Source organism: Crinia signifera, chromosome 1 (assembly GCF_055691185.1).
Source record: "Crinia signifera chromosome 1, ASM5569118v1, whole genome shotgun sequence".
In the NCBI taxonomy this organism is placed as follows: domain Eukaryota; kingdom Metazoa; phylum Chordata; class Amphibia; order Anura; family Myobatrachidae; genus Crinia; species Crinia signifera.
This window is the reverse complement of record NC_139217.1, coordinates 477,908,899-477,923,304: the sequence shown is the minus strand read 5'-3', so window position 1 is coordinate 477,923,304 and position 14,406 is coordinate 477,908,899. Positions and strand designations below refer to the sequence as shown.

The window sequence follows — 14,406 nt, the reverse complement described above, 5'->3', positions numbered from 1 at the left end:
TCCATCTGTTATATTATACATAGAGCCGGGGGGGGGGGTAGTGTATGATAATATTTGGGGTGTTTATCTGTTATATTATATATAGAACCGGGGGGGGGGGGGGTGTAGTGTATGATAATATTTGGGGTGTCCATCTGTTATATTATACATAGAGCCGTTGGGGGGGTAGTGTATGATAATATTTGGGGTGTCCATCTGTTATATTATATATAGAGCCGGGGGGGGGGGTAGTGTATGATAATATTTGGGGTGTCCATCTGTTATATTATATATAGAGCCGTTGGGGAGGGGGGTAGAGTATGATAATATTTGGGGTGTCCATCTGTTATATTATATATAGAGCAGGGGGGGGGTAGTGTATGATAATATTTGGGGTGTCCATCTGTTATATCACACTCTGCCCCTCTGAGCTTTGGGGTAATTGTCTGGTTTCTGCCCCTTCTCCTCCTCAGATGCCCTCTCTGGCTTCTCTCTGTCAGTAAATGTCAGTAATTTTGTCAGCCGTCTCCGCATCCCGTACCCCCAGACTGGCACCTGGTACCTGAGCCTGCGCTCTCTGTGCGCCATGGAACACGGGTGAGATATCCATGTGCAGATCTATACTGTGGCTCCTCAGATCTAGCTGTGGCCCCTTGTCATTCAGCATAATTCTGTTTACAGTGTACCCCCATATTGTGTACCCCCTCCCCCATTATACTGTATATCTGTGCTCCAGGTGGACTCCATGCGGGAATGTCAGCGCTGAGATAAACCTGCGCACTTTCCTCTCCCCGTGTATCAATGAGTGCGGGACGTACGGACAGTGCAAACTGCTGAGGACCAACAACTACCTGTACGCCGCCTGCGAGTGCCGGGCAGGTAACGCAATGGGCGGGGTTATGGATGGTTACATGTAACTGTTACAGCTTGGGGGATGCGGAGGCCTCACTGATGGGGTGGGTGGTAACGGGACATCCGGTGTTCCCAGGCTTTTGGTGAACACTGAGGATAATTGTGGTGAGGGACCACGCATTTCCTGAGGACGACTGTCCAAGTGAAACGCGTTAGCACAGAGGTACATGACCGACTACTGTAAGATACAAGGTTTCCCTGAGGAGGGAGATAAGCAGAGACCACTAGAGGGACAGATTATGGTCTGTAAGGCTGTGTGGTTAGGGGGTACAGCGGACTCCTGTGGTCTGAGTGTCACTCTCCCCCAGAAAGGAAGGGTTGGGGGGTACTGTGAGTGGTTGGGGGGTACAGCGGTCTCCTGTGGTCTAAGTGTCACTCTCCCCCAGGATGGATTGGTTGGGGGGTACTGTGAGTGGTTGGGGGGTACAGCGATCTCCTGTGGTCTGAGTGTCACTCTCCCCCAGGATGGAGTGGTTGGGGGGTACTGTGAGTGGTTGGGTGGTACAACGGTCTCCTGTGGTCTAAATGTCACTCTCCCCCAGGATGGAGTGGTTGGGGGGTACAGCGGTCTCCTGTGGTCTAAGTTTCACTCTCCCCCAGGATGGAGTGGTTGGGGGGGTACTGTGTGTGGTTAGGTGGTACAGCGTTATCCTGTGGTCTGAGTGTCACTCTCCCCCAGGATGGATTGGTTGGGGGGTACTGTGAGTGGTTGGGGGGTACAGCGATCTCCTGTGGTCTGAGTGTCACTCTCCCCCAGGATGGAGTGGTTGGGGGGTACTGTGAGTGGTTGGGTGGTACAACGGTCTCCTGTGGTCTAAATGTCACTCTCCCCCAGGATGGAGTGGTTGGGGGGTACAGCGGTCTCCTGTGGTCTAAGTTTCACTCTCCCCCAGGATGGAGTGGTTGGGGGGGTACTGTGTGTGGTTGGGGGGTACAACGGTCTCCTGTGGTCTAAGTGTCACTCTCCCCCAGGATGGAGTGGTTGAGGGGGTACAGTGGTCTCCTGTGGTCTGAGTGTCACTCTCCCCCAGGATGGAGTGGTTGGGGGGTACTCTGTGGTTAGGGGGTACAGCGGTCTCCTGTGGTCTGAGTGTCACTCTCCCCCAGGATGGAGTGGTTGGGGGGCACAGTGGTCTCCTGTGGTCTGAGTGTCACTCTCCCCCAGGATGGAGTGGTTGGGGGGTACTGTGTGTGGTTGGGGGGTACAGCAGTCTCCTGTGATCTGAGTGTCACTTTCCCCCAGGATGGAGTGGTTGGGGGGTACAGTGGTCTCCTGTGGTCTGAGTGTCACTCTCCCCCAGGATGGAGTGGTTTGGGGGGCACAGCGGTCTCCTGTGGTCTGAGTGTCACTCTCCCCCAGGATGGAGTGGTTTGGGGGTACAGCGGTCTCCTGTGGTCTGAGTGTCACTCTCCCCCAGGATGGAGTGGTTGGGGGGGGTACTGTGTGTGGTTGGGGGGGTACAGCGGTCTCCTGTGGTCTAAGTGTCACTCTCCCCCAGGTTAGAGTGTTTGGGGTGTACAGCGGTCTCCTGTGGTCTGAGTGTCACTCTCCCCCAGGATGGAGTGGTTGAGGGGTACTGTGTGTGGTTGGGGGGTACAGAGGTCTCCTGTGGTCTGAGTGTCACTCTCCCCCAGGATGGAGTGGTTGGGGGGTACTGTGAGTGGTTGGGGGTACAGCGGTCTCCTGTGGTCTGAGTGTCACTCTCCCCCAGGATGGAGTGGTTGGGGGGTACTGTGAGTGGTTGGGGATACAGCGGTCTCTTGTGGTCTGAGTGTCACTCTCCCCCAGGATGGAGTGGTTGGGGGGTACTCAGTGTGGTTAGGGGGTACAGCGGTCTCCTGTGGTCTGAGAGTGGTTGGGGGGTACTGTGTGTGGTTGGGGGGTACAGTGGTCTCCTGTGGTCTGTGTCACTCTCCCCCAGGATGGAGTGGTTGGGGGGTACTCTGTGTGGTTGGGGGGTACAGTGGTCTCCTGTGGTCTGAGTGTCACTCTCCCAAAGGATGGAGTGGTTGGGGGGTACTGTGTGTGGTTGGGGGGTACAGTGGTCTCCTGTGGTCTGAGTGTCACTCTCCCACAGGATGGAGTGGTTGGGGGTACAGTGAGTGGTTGGGGGGTACTTCGGTCTCCTGTGGTCTGAGTGTCACTCTTCCCCAGGATGGAGTAGTTGGGGGGTACTGTGAGTGGTTGGGGGGTACAGCGGTCTCCTGTGGTCTGAGTGTCACTCTCCCCCAGGATGGAGTGGTTGGGGGGTACTGTGTGTGGTTGGGGGGTACAGTGGTCTCCTGTGGTCTGAGTGTCACTCTCCCACAGGATGGAGTAGTTGGGGGGTACAGTGAGGGGTTGGGGGGTACTGCGGTCTCCTGTGGTCTGAGTGTCACTCTCCCCCAGGATGGAGTGGTTGGGGGGTACTCTGTGTGGTTGGGGGGTACAGCGGTCTCCTGTGGTCTGAGTGTCACTCTCCCCCAGGATGGAGTGGTTGAGGGGTACAGTGAGTGGTTGGGGGGTACTGCGGTCTCCTGTGGTCTGAGTGTCACTCTCCCCCAGGATGGAGTGGTTGGGGCTGCACAGATAATGCCCAGGCCTTCACATATGGCTTCCAGCTTCTGTCCACATTGCTCCTCTGTCTGAGTAACCTGATGTTCCTGCCCCCGGTGCTCATCGCCCTGCGCAGCCGCTACCTGCTGGAGGCCTCGGTCTACATCTTCACCATGTTCTTCTCCACGGTGAGTACACTCTGGGTGACGGTATACACTGGTCTCTGGGTGACTGTATACACTGGTCTCTGGGTGACTGTATACGCTGGTCTCTGGGTGACGGTATACACTGGTCCCTGGGTGACGGTATACACTGGTCTCTGGATGGCGGTATACGCTGGTCTCTGGATGGCGGTATACACTGGTCTCTGGGTGACGGTATACGCTGGTCTCTGGGTGACTATACACTGGTCTCTGGGTGACTGTATACGCTGGTCTCTGGGTGACTGTATACGCTGGTCTCTAGGTGACGGTATACGCTGGTCTCTGGGTGACTGTATACACTGGTCTCTGGGTGACGGTATACGCTGGACTCTGGGTGACTGTATACGCTGGTCTCTGGGTGACGGTATACGCTGGTCTCTGGATGACTGTATACGCTGGTCTCAGGGTGACTGTATACACTGGTTTCTGGGTGACTGTATACGCTGGTCTCTGGGTGACTGTATACACTGGTCTCTGGGTGACGGTATACGCTGGTCTCTGGGTGACGGTATACACTAGTCTCTGGGTGACGGTATACACTAGTCTCTGGGTGACTGTATACGCTAGTCTCTGAGTGACTGTATACGCTGGTCTCTGTGTGACGGTATATGCTGGTCTCTGGGTGACGTTATACACTGGTCTCTGGGTGACTGTATACACTGTGCTATAATATTGCAGTATACACTGGTCTCTGGGTGACGGTATACACTGGTCTCTGGGTGACTGTATACACTGGTCTCTGGGTGACTGTATACACTGTTCTCTGGGTCACTGTATACACTGGTCTCTGGTTGACTGTATACACTGGTCTCTGGGTGACTGTATACGCTGGTCTCTGGGTGACGTTATACACTGGTCTCTGGGTGACTGTATACGCTGGTCTCTGGGTGACTGTATACGCTGGTCTCTGGGTGACGGTATACGCTGGTCTCTGGGTGACGGTATACACTGGTCTCTGGGTGAGGGTATACACTGGTCTCTGGGTGACGGTATACACTGGTCTCTGGGTGACGGTATACACTGGTCTCTGGGTGACGGTATACACTGGTCTCTGGGTGACGGTATACACTGGTCTCTGGATGGCGGTATACGCTGGTCTCTGGATGGCAGTATACGCTGGTCTCTGGGTGACTGTATACGCTGGTCTCTGGGTGACTGTATACGCTGGTCTCTGGGTGACGGTATACACTAGTCTCTGGGTGACTGTATACGCTGGTCTCTGGGTGACGGTATACACTGTGCTATAACATTGCAGTATATATTCTGTGACGGTATACGCTGGTCTCTGGGTCGTGGTATACGCTGGTCTCTGGGTGACGGTATACGCTGGTCTCTGGGTGACTGTATACACTGAGCTATAATATTGCAGTATATATTCTGTGACGGTATACGCTGGTCTCTGGGTTACGGTATACGCTGGTCTCTGGGTGACAGTATACGCTGGTCTCTGGGTTACGGTATACGCTGGTCTCTGGGTGACTATACACTGTGCTATAACATTGCAGTATATATTCTGTGACAGTATACGCTGGTCTCTGGGTTACGGTATACGCTGGTCTCTGGGTGACGTGTTACGCTGGTCTCTGGGTGACGTGTTACGCTGGTCTCTGGGTGGCTGTATACACTGGTCTCTGGGTGACGGTATACGCTGGTCTCTGGGTTACGGTATACGCTGGTCTCTGGGTGATTGTATACACTGTGCTATAACATTGCAGTATATATTCTGTGACGTGTAACCTTCTCTCACATCTGTCTGCGCAGTTCTATCACGCCTGCGACCAGCCCGGCATCGTAGTCTTCTGTATTATGGAGTATGACGTCCTGCAGTTCTGTGATTTCCTCGGCTCGCTCATGTCGGTGTGGGTGACGGTTATCAGCATGGCCAGGCTACAGCCAATCATCAAACAGGTGCGGTTACTCATAGCAACTGTGAGCACACCAGGTTTGCATGTGCTTTATTTTTACCTACCGCTCTGCACCGCCATACAGCTCAGCGCGGCACCCTGGTGTGTCTAAGGGCCAGATGTACTAAGCTTCAAATGTGATAAACAGCCAGCCAATCAGCTCCTACCTGCCATGTCACAGACTGTGTTTGAAAAATGTCAGGTAGGAGCTGGTTGTTTATCTGTGACATGGCAGGTAGGAGCTGATTGGCTGGTTGTTTATCACTCTCCATTTTATCACTTTTGAAGCTTCGTACTTCTGGCCCTAAGTATCGGGCAATCACACAGTAAGGTACAACGGCATCTTTATTACATACTGTGGCAGATACAATATGGGCGAGATTTAATGAGATGCGATTTTTAGACTTTTGCGAATCTTTCTAAAAAAACAGCTGAATTCGCACATTTTCCGAAAATTGCACATTTCATAGGATGCGAATTGCTGTAAAAAAAAAATTAAAAAAAATTTTGCCACGAAAATTGCACATTTTGACCTGTTGATTTTTTCTCACACTTCAATTCGTATCCAGATGTTTTCCCATTATAAAGAATACAACTCGCAAATTTAATAGGGTGTGATATTTTGTAAACATTACCAAACATCACAAAAATAGACCAGGTTCTGTCAGGCGATCAATGAGATCTGTGCATGGTCCTGTCTTAAAAAATATGTAAAAGTTAAAATACCAGCCCCGTCCAGGGCTGACCAACCACGGTGCGCATGGCATGGCCGGGGGACACCCATAGTCTGTTGGAGACCGCTGCTGGTTCCAAAATACGGGGGACCCCCAGTTTTTTTGTCCCCCGTATTTTTGGAACTAAGACCGGTCCAAGAGTCCGGGGCTGGTTCAGAAATACGGGGGACCCTTACGCTTTTCGTCCCCTGTATATTTGGAACCAAGTCCAGCTTCATGATCCAGGTGCTGGTTATGCTCAGGAGGAGGGACCTTGTGCCATTTTTTTTCCTAATAAAACGCACATTACCATGTCTCAAAATCACATTTTCATGACTACAATTCGCACATTTTCATGACTTAAACTCACACCATATCTCATTTTTAATTAGCAAATTCGAATTCCATTAAATAGTTGAATTCTTCCCAAAAAATTTACGAATTTGAAAAATGCGATAAGGTACGATTTCAGACCCTTACTAAAAATCATATCCCATTAAATCTCACCCCATATTTCTACATGAGGACAATGTGGAAAATCCAGACCAAGATCAGCAGCAACAGCAGGGAAATTAGATCCAGTCCTGGTTTCCTAATTGGTATGATCTGGGTTGGACTGATTACCAGCACCTGTGCTATCCTGATATAAGTGTTCATAGGGCAGAAGTGTTTCTCATTTCTCTTGATGGTGGATTAGCTGCCCAAGCAATAGGATGGGGTGTGGGCCACAGTGGGGACCACTGAAGCTTCCTGTATGCTGCAATGCTGTAACCTTTCTTGCTGTGCTGATTACCTGGTGCGCTGTTCACCTGCTACAAAAACACAGACCAAGTCTTCATTAGATCCAGTGTATGTGCTTCCTTGTGACATTAGGTGCCCATTGTGGGGCCATACAGCTGGAATCTACAATTCAGCAGAAGAACCTCTTGGGTAAGACAGCTACCTGTGGTTAATACTGGCGAGCTTTGTTTTTGTTTACACACCGCCGGTGGCCTGGGAGCCAGGAAGGGACATTGGAGACATTGGAGTGTGTCTGAGTACTGGTTCGCCTGTGCATACATCCCCAGTTTGTGTCTGTAGTGGAAGAACAGGGGAACTTGGAGTTGATAGCAGTGTATAAATGGCAGCCTGCCTTACAGGGCCACAGCATCATAACAAAAAAAGTTTGCCATTTTGTGTTGCGTACCCAGCAAATTAGGCGGGTGTTGACTCAGTCTTTCTATCTGGCACATTATATTGAGCCTCCTAAGTTTGCCCTTAAACGGGAAGCACAGGGTGATAAAATTACTAAAAAGTTTACTGGCAGCAAGCTCAGGTCCAGATGATGTATGAGGGTCAGCAAGCTCAGGTCCAGATGATGTATGAGGGTCAGCAAGCTCAGGTCCAGATGATGTATGAGGGTCAGCAAGCTCAGGTCCAGATGATGTATGAGGGTCAGCAAGCTCAGGTCCAGATGATGTATGAGGGTCAGCAAGCTCAGGTCCAGATGATGTATGAGGGTCAGCAAGCTCAGGTCCAGATGATGTATGAGGGACAGCAAGCTCAGGTCCAGATGATGTATGAGGGACAGCAAGCTCAGGTCCAGATGATGTATGAGGGACAGCAAGCTCAGGTCCAGATGGTGTATGAGGGACAGCAAGCTCAGGTCCAGATGGTGTATGAGGGACAGCAAGCTCAGGTCCAGATAATGTATGAGGGACAGCAAGCTCAGGTCCAGATGATGTATGAGGGTCAGCAAGCTCAGGTCCAGATGATGTATGAGGGTAAGCAAGCTCAGGTCCAGATGATGTATGAGGGACAGCAAGCTCAGGTCCAGATGATGTATGAGGGACAGCAAGCTCAGGTCCAGATGATGTATGAGGGTCAGCAAGCTCAGGTCCAGATGGTGTATGAGGGACAGCAAGCTCAGGTCCAGATGGTGTATGAGGGACAGCAAGCTCAGGTCCAGATGGTGTATGAGGGACAGCAAGCTCAGGTCCAGATGGTGTATGAGGGACAGCAAGCTCAGGTCCAGATGGTGTATGAGGGTCAGCAAGCTCAGGTCCAGATGGTGTATGAGGGACAGCAAGCTCAGGTCCAGATGGTGTATGAGGGTCAGCAAGCTCAGGTCCAGATGATGTATGAGGGACAGCAAGCTCAGGTCCAGATGGTGTATGAGGGACAGCAAGCTCAGGTCCAGATGATGTATGAGGGACAGCAAGCTCAGGTCCAGATGATGTATGAGGGACAGCAAGCTCAGGTCCAGATGATGTATGAGGGACAGCAAGCTCAGGTCCAGATGATGTATGAGGGACAGCAAGCTCAGGTCCAGATGGTGTATGAGGGACAGCAAGCTCAGGTCCAGATGGTGTATGAGGGTCAGCAAGCTCAGGTCCAGATGGTGTATGAGGGACAGCAAGCTCAGGTCCAGATGGTGTATGAGGGACAGCAAGCTCAGGTCCAGATGGTGTATGAGGGTCAGCAAGCTCAGGTCCAGATGGTGTATGAGGGACAGAAAGCTCAGGTCCAGATGGTGTATGAGGGACAGCAAGCTCAGGTCCAGATGGTGTATGAGGGACAGCAAGCTCAGGTCCAGATGATGTATGAGGGTCAGCAAGCTCAGGTCCAGATGATGTATGAGGGTCAGCAAGCTCAGGTCCAGATGATGTATGAGGGTCAGCAAGCTCAGGTCCAGATGATGTATGAGGGTCAGCAAGCTCAGGTCCAGATGATGTATGAGGGACAGCAAGCTCAGGTCCAGATGATGTATGAGGGACAGCAAGCTCAGGTCCAGATGATGTATGAGGGACAGCAAGCTCAGGTCCAGATGATGTATGAGGGTCAGCAAGCTCAGGTCCAGATGATGTATGAGGGACAGCAAGCTCAGGTCCAGATGATGTATGAGGGACAGCAAGCTCAGGTCCAGATGATGTATGAGGGACAGCAAGCTCAGGTCCAGATGATGTATGAGGGTCAGCAAGCTCAGGTCCAGATGATGTATGAGGGACAGCAAGCTCAGGTCCAGATGATGTATGAGGGTCAGCAAGCTCAGGTCCAGATGATGTATGAGGGACAGCAAGCTCAGGTCCAGATGATGTATGAGGGACAGCAAGCTCAGGTCCAGATGATGTATGAGGGACAGCAAGCTCAGGTCCAGATGATGTATGAGGGACAGCAAGCTCAGGTCCAGATGATGTATGAGGGACAGCAAGCTCAGGTCCAGATGGTGTATGAGGGACAGCAAGCTCAGGTCCAGATGGTGTGTGAGGGTCAGCAAGCTCAGGTCCAGATGGTGTATGAGGGACAGCAAGCTCAGGTCCAGATGGTGTATGAGGGACAGCAAGCTCAGGTCCAGATGGTGTATGAGGGTCAGCAAGCTCAGGTCCAGATGGTGTATGAGGGACAGCAAGCTCAGGTCCAGATGGTGTATGAGGGACAGCAAGCTCAGGTCCAGATGATGTATGAGGGTCAGCAAGCTCAGGTCCAGATGATGTATGAGGGTCAGCAAGCTCAGGTCCAGATGATGTATGAGGGACAGCAAGCTCAGGTCCAGATGGTGTATGAGGGACAGCAAGCTCAGGTCCAGATGATGTATGAGGGTCAGCAAGCTCAGGTCCAGATGATGTATGAGGGTCAGCAAGCTCAGGTCCAGATGATGTATGAGGGTCAGCAAGCTCAGGTCCAGATGATGTATGAGGGTCAGCAAGCTCAGATGCACATATTTCATGAGGAAATGAAGGAGCTGAGATAAGCTGGGCAGGAGAGGCCACTGAAGCTCACCCCAGCTGACGACATAGAGGCGTTCCTTTGTACATTTGCGCACACTGCCATGCATTTGGGATGGCCTGCGGAGGAATGATCTGACAGAGGAGGCACAGAGGGCCTTTGTGGTCATGACTGTGGCTGAGGCTATACTGGACAGGATTGGAGTGACTGGGCCCCAGCAAAGCCCAAGAATTCCATGACTGGTGGCTGGTGGGCTCTGAGCCTCCCAGCTGGCTAAACTTACTCTGCAGTGAAAATTGTGGAGATCGTCGCACTGGACCAAGCTATGTGGGTGTTAGACCACTCAGTGCAACAGTGGGCATTTCAGGCAGACCCCCAGACACTTGAATAGCTGGCAGTGGTGATTGAGTGGCACCTGACCCTGGGAAATTTGAGTCAAGCCAGGCCAGGATATGTGCCAGTTTGAGTAAAGCAAGTCCAGGACTCGGGTCCCGGTGGATAAACCCAAAGGCTCTGCCTCCCATGGCGATCACAGGGGGGACTCGGTGGACATGATATATGTGACCGGCCCGACCGTTTAGAGCTTATCCGTCTGAATAATGTGTTTTCAAGCATTAGCCATAATTAAAGACTGTGTGGTGCGGCACCGCTTATACTAAGCGCTAACCAGTGGCGTAGCTTGTGTAAGGCAGCCCCCGCTGCCGCTTGGGGGAGCAAGCGACAGTGGGGTCTGTGTGGGCGCAGGGCTCTCATGGCTGTGGATCAGGGAGACGGAGGAGGGGTTACCTCGTCTCCCTGTCAGTGCAGCAGCTGCTGGCGTCTAAAGTTAAACTCATCTCCCCCTTCCTACCAGCGTGCAGCAGGAGCGTCTGGACTCCGGTGTCTAAACCCGCCCCCACACACAAACCTGTCAGTGCGCAGAGGCGGCCGGCTTCTCCCGTTCTCCGTGCCAGGCTGGGAATCCTCCGTATACACTGACAGCCTGAAACTCCGTCCGCACCATAGGCGTGCGCAAGGGGGGTGCCGGGGGTGCACAGGCACCTCCTAATCATAGCTGAGGGCTGGGGCTTTCCAACGAGCCCAGCCCCGTGTCTCTAGGCCCCTGGGAACCGGAGATACTGCCAGGCAAAGCTGAAACGTTTTCCCTATAGGATAACATGGGACCCGCTAATTCCGACCCCCACCCAGTTCAATGGCTGCCAGTTCCCCCTTCGGCATCACTGAAGCTCGAGGTTGATTTCAGTCGAACCCAAATCGCTGGGCCTTCAATCTGATACCAGGCGGATCCATATGGATTATTCGATTATTGAGGTTAAACCGTTTTTTTTTGTATGTGTGTGTGTGTGTGTGTATACTATGTGTGCGGGCGGGCATTTGCCCCTGGGCACTTGGGGTACAAGTGTCCCGTGCCCGCCACAGCCTCCTTCCCTTTTGAGCGGCTGACCAGATGCTGCCTGCCGCTGACAGGTAAAGTAGCTTCAGTGTGCGGCATGCAGCATCCAGCCAGCGGCTCAAAAGGGAAGGAGGCTGCGGCTCCGGTGGGCATCTTATAAGAAGAGTGCACAGCGCTACCCGGAAGTGCGGATTCACGGGAGCGCTGGTGTGCAATGCGGACCCCCAGCAATGAGCATGAAACTCCCCTTGTCAACGAGCATTTAACCACCCCCTTCCCAGGGAGCATGTGACTCCTGGCAAAGAACATTTCACATCCCCCCCCATGGCATAATCTGTAATGGCCATCACAGTCTGAGGCGTAACATGTAATGGGCATCATGGTGTGAGGCGTAACATGTAATGGGAATTACACGTACAACGTGTAATGGGCATTATGGAATGTGGTATACTATGTAATGGCTGTGTGATATGTAATATGCATGTAAGTATGTGTTAATTTTTGGCGCGCGCCTTCGACGTGCACAGTCCCTATTGTCCCTGTTTTAATAATATTTTTTTAAGCCCTAACATAATGTGTAATGGGCATTACAGTGTGTGGCATGTGTGATGGGCATTATTGTGCGTGACATTATGTCTAGTGTGTTTCATTATGTGTAATAATAGGAGATGATGAACACGCCCAGTAGATAGTGATGGACACGCCCCCTCCAATGGTGCACCCCCTAATAAAACGGGCTGCGCACGCCTATGGTCCGCACATGCTGTCAGTCAGATTAATGTTTCTGCTACTGGGCACGGAACTATTCCCTTGATGTGAGTCCTCCTCCCCCTCCAAATACTTACGTGTTCTATGTTCAGGGCAGACAGTTTAACTATATGAGACCCTTCTTTACTACTGCTGATTTTTTTATATGTGTATGTGTGTATGTATGTTATGTATGTATGTATGTGTATGTATGTGTGTGTGTGTGTGTGTATGTGTATGTGTGTATGTATGTATGTATGTATGTATGTATGTGTGTGTATGTATGTATGTATGTATGTGTGTGTGTGTGTATGTATGTATGAGTGTGTATGTGTGTGTGTATGTGTGTGTGTGTATGTATGTATGTATGTATGTATGTATGTATGTGTGTGTGTGTATGTATGTATGTATGTATGTGTATGTATGTATGTATGTATGTATGTATGTATGTGTGTGTATGTATGTGTGTGCATGTATGTGTGTGTGTATGTATGTATGTGTGTGTGTATGTATGTGTGTGTGTGTGTGTGTGTGTGTGTGTGTATGTATGTATGTATGTATGTATGCATGTGTGTGTGTATGTATGTATGTCCGGCACTCCCAGCTAGCAAAAGATCTACGGCTCCTGGTGCCCTCACAAATGGATACCCAGCGTGTATAGAGGTGCGGCACTTAGGACAAATTAAACCGACTCACTGAGAAGTCACCACTTGGTTTTATGTGTCCTAAGTGCCGCACCTCTGTATACGCCCTATATATATATATCTATATATAAATATATATATATAGATATATATATATATATATCTATATATATATATCTATATATATATATATATATATATATACACAGTATACACACACACACACATCGTTACTAGGCAACTAGGGCATAAAGATTTGTGGCATAATGTGTAGCAAAAAGATGGAGCAAAAATTACAAAAATGGGCCATGAGTAAGGCATTTATATTATAAAGAGATCTGAATACCCAGTTATTATCCAGCTAACAAGTCTCTAATTGCGTGTGGTGGATCCATTTGTGCGAAGTGTGCTGATTATATAGGTTTACTGTGAGGAATCTCAGGACAATATATAGCCCGCAGAGATAGCACAGATAACCACTCAGATAGTTGGATAATATGAGCACTTGTAACCATTATATTGATGCGTCCAACCATGCAATGTAGTGGACCTTCATAAAACACAATAAGCTGTTATTGACACGCGCCATCAGTCCCTCTTTATGACTGATTCTGTAATTAATAACTTTGAAACATCCACTCCAATGAGAAGCTGTATACAGGAGTGATGGCAGTTATGGTAATACACTGATTATACTGCCAATTACAGCTGGAATCCATCAGATCACCATACGATCTGGACAGATAAAAACATAGGTAGTAGCCAATACATTAGGGGCAGAATTATTTGAATAACCCCTTTCTTCCCTTCATGGTGCTTAACTGAATAATCCCATTTATTCACAGCTGAGGGACAAAATATCTAATCCCAATCAGTGTCATAGGGCTGCGGGATAAGACATATTCCACTACATACCATCGGGTAGTGAAGCAATCTGTATCCTGACATCGCAATGAGACTATTGCAGACAGTAACTGCAACATATAAACATAGTAACAACCTTTGGGAAGAACTTCATGGTACAGTAACAGTTGTCAGCCAGGCATCGCACCAGTGAAGTGTTCAGGCCCCCTGAGCTTCCCCTGCTGCTCCCCGGGGGAGCTTGATTAGATTGGCACTTGATGTGCCATTTTTTACATGTGATAAATCGTCTCGATTTATCACATGTAAAAAACCCGGGGAGCAGGGGGGGCTTCAGAGCAGGGCTGCTGGTGGGAGCAGGGGGGGCTGGGGACGCTGCGGGGGACACAGGCGGCACATAGACCCGGGCAGGGGGAGCCGGCGGGAGCTGTCAGTGCTAGAAAAAAAGCCTATACAATGAATGGGCGGCCTGTGATTGGCTGAGCGCACTCTCAGCCAATTGCTGACTGGCTGAGAGAGCGCTCAGCCAATCACAGGCCGCCCATTCATTGTATGGGCTTTTTTTTCTTATTCAGTGCTGACAGCTCCCGGCTCCCCCTGCACGGCTCTATGCCGCCTGCGTCACCCCAGCGTCCCGCAGCGTCCGCCGCTCCCTCCACCGCCGCCCCACTAGGTCCCAAGTCGGGTGGTCGGACGTGCTGCAGGTCCGACCACCCGATGCAGGTCCGATGCGCACGGGACCGCGCATCGGATCTGAGGGGACATCAAAACTAGCCGATTTTGGTCCGATTTCGCCCAGATCCGACTGA

The 14,406-nt window shown here is 50.8% G+C and overlaps 1 protein-coding gene across 1 annotated transcript in view; it reads left to right on the top strand.

Annotated features, from left to right (window-relative positions):
• Nucleotides 1-14,406, top strand: part of LOC146024700 (transmembrane protein 8B-like) — a 52,200-nt gene that overhangs the window by 17,137 nt on the left and 20,657 nt on the right. The window contains exons 6-9 of the mRNA XM_083155468.1: nucleotides 453-576; nucleotides 716-858; nucleotides 3,437-3,615; nucleotides 5,392-5,538. Of these exons, the coding sequence (XP_083011594.1) occupies nucleotides 453-576; nucleotides 716-858; nucleotides 3,437-3,615; nucleotides 5,392-5,538 (593 nt within the window). The remainder of the gene's footprint in view (nucleotides 1-452; nucleotides 577-715; nucleotides 859-3,436; nucleotides 3,616-5,391; nucleotides 5,539-14,406) is intronic.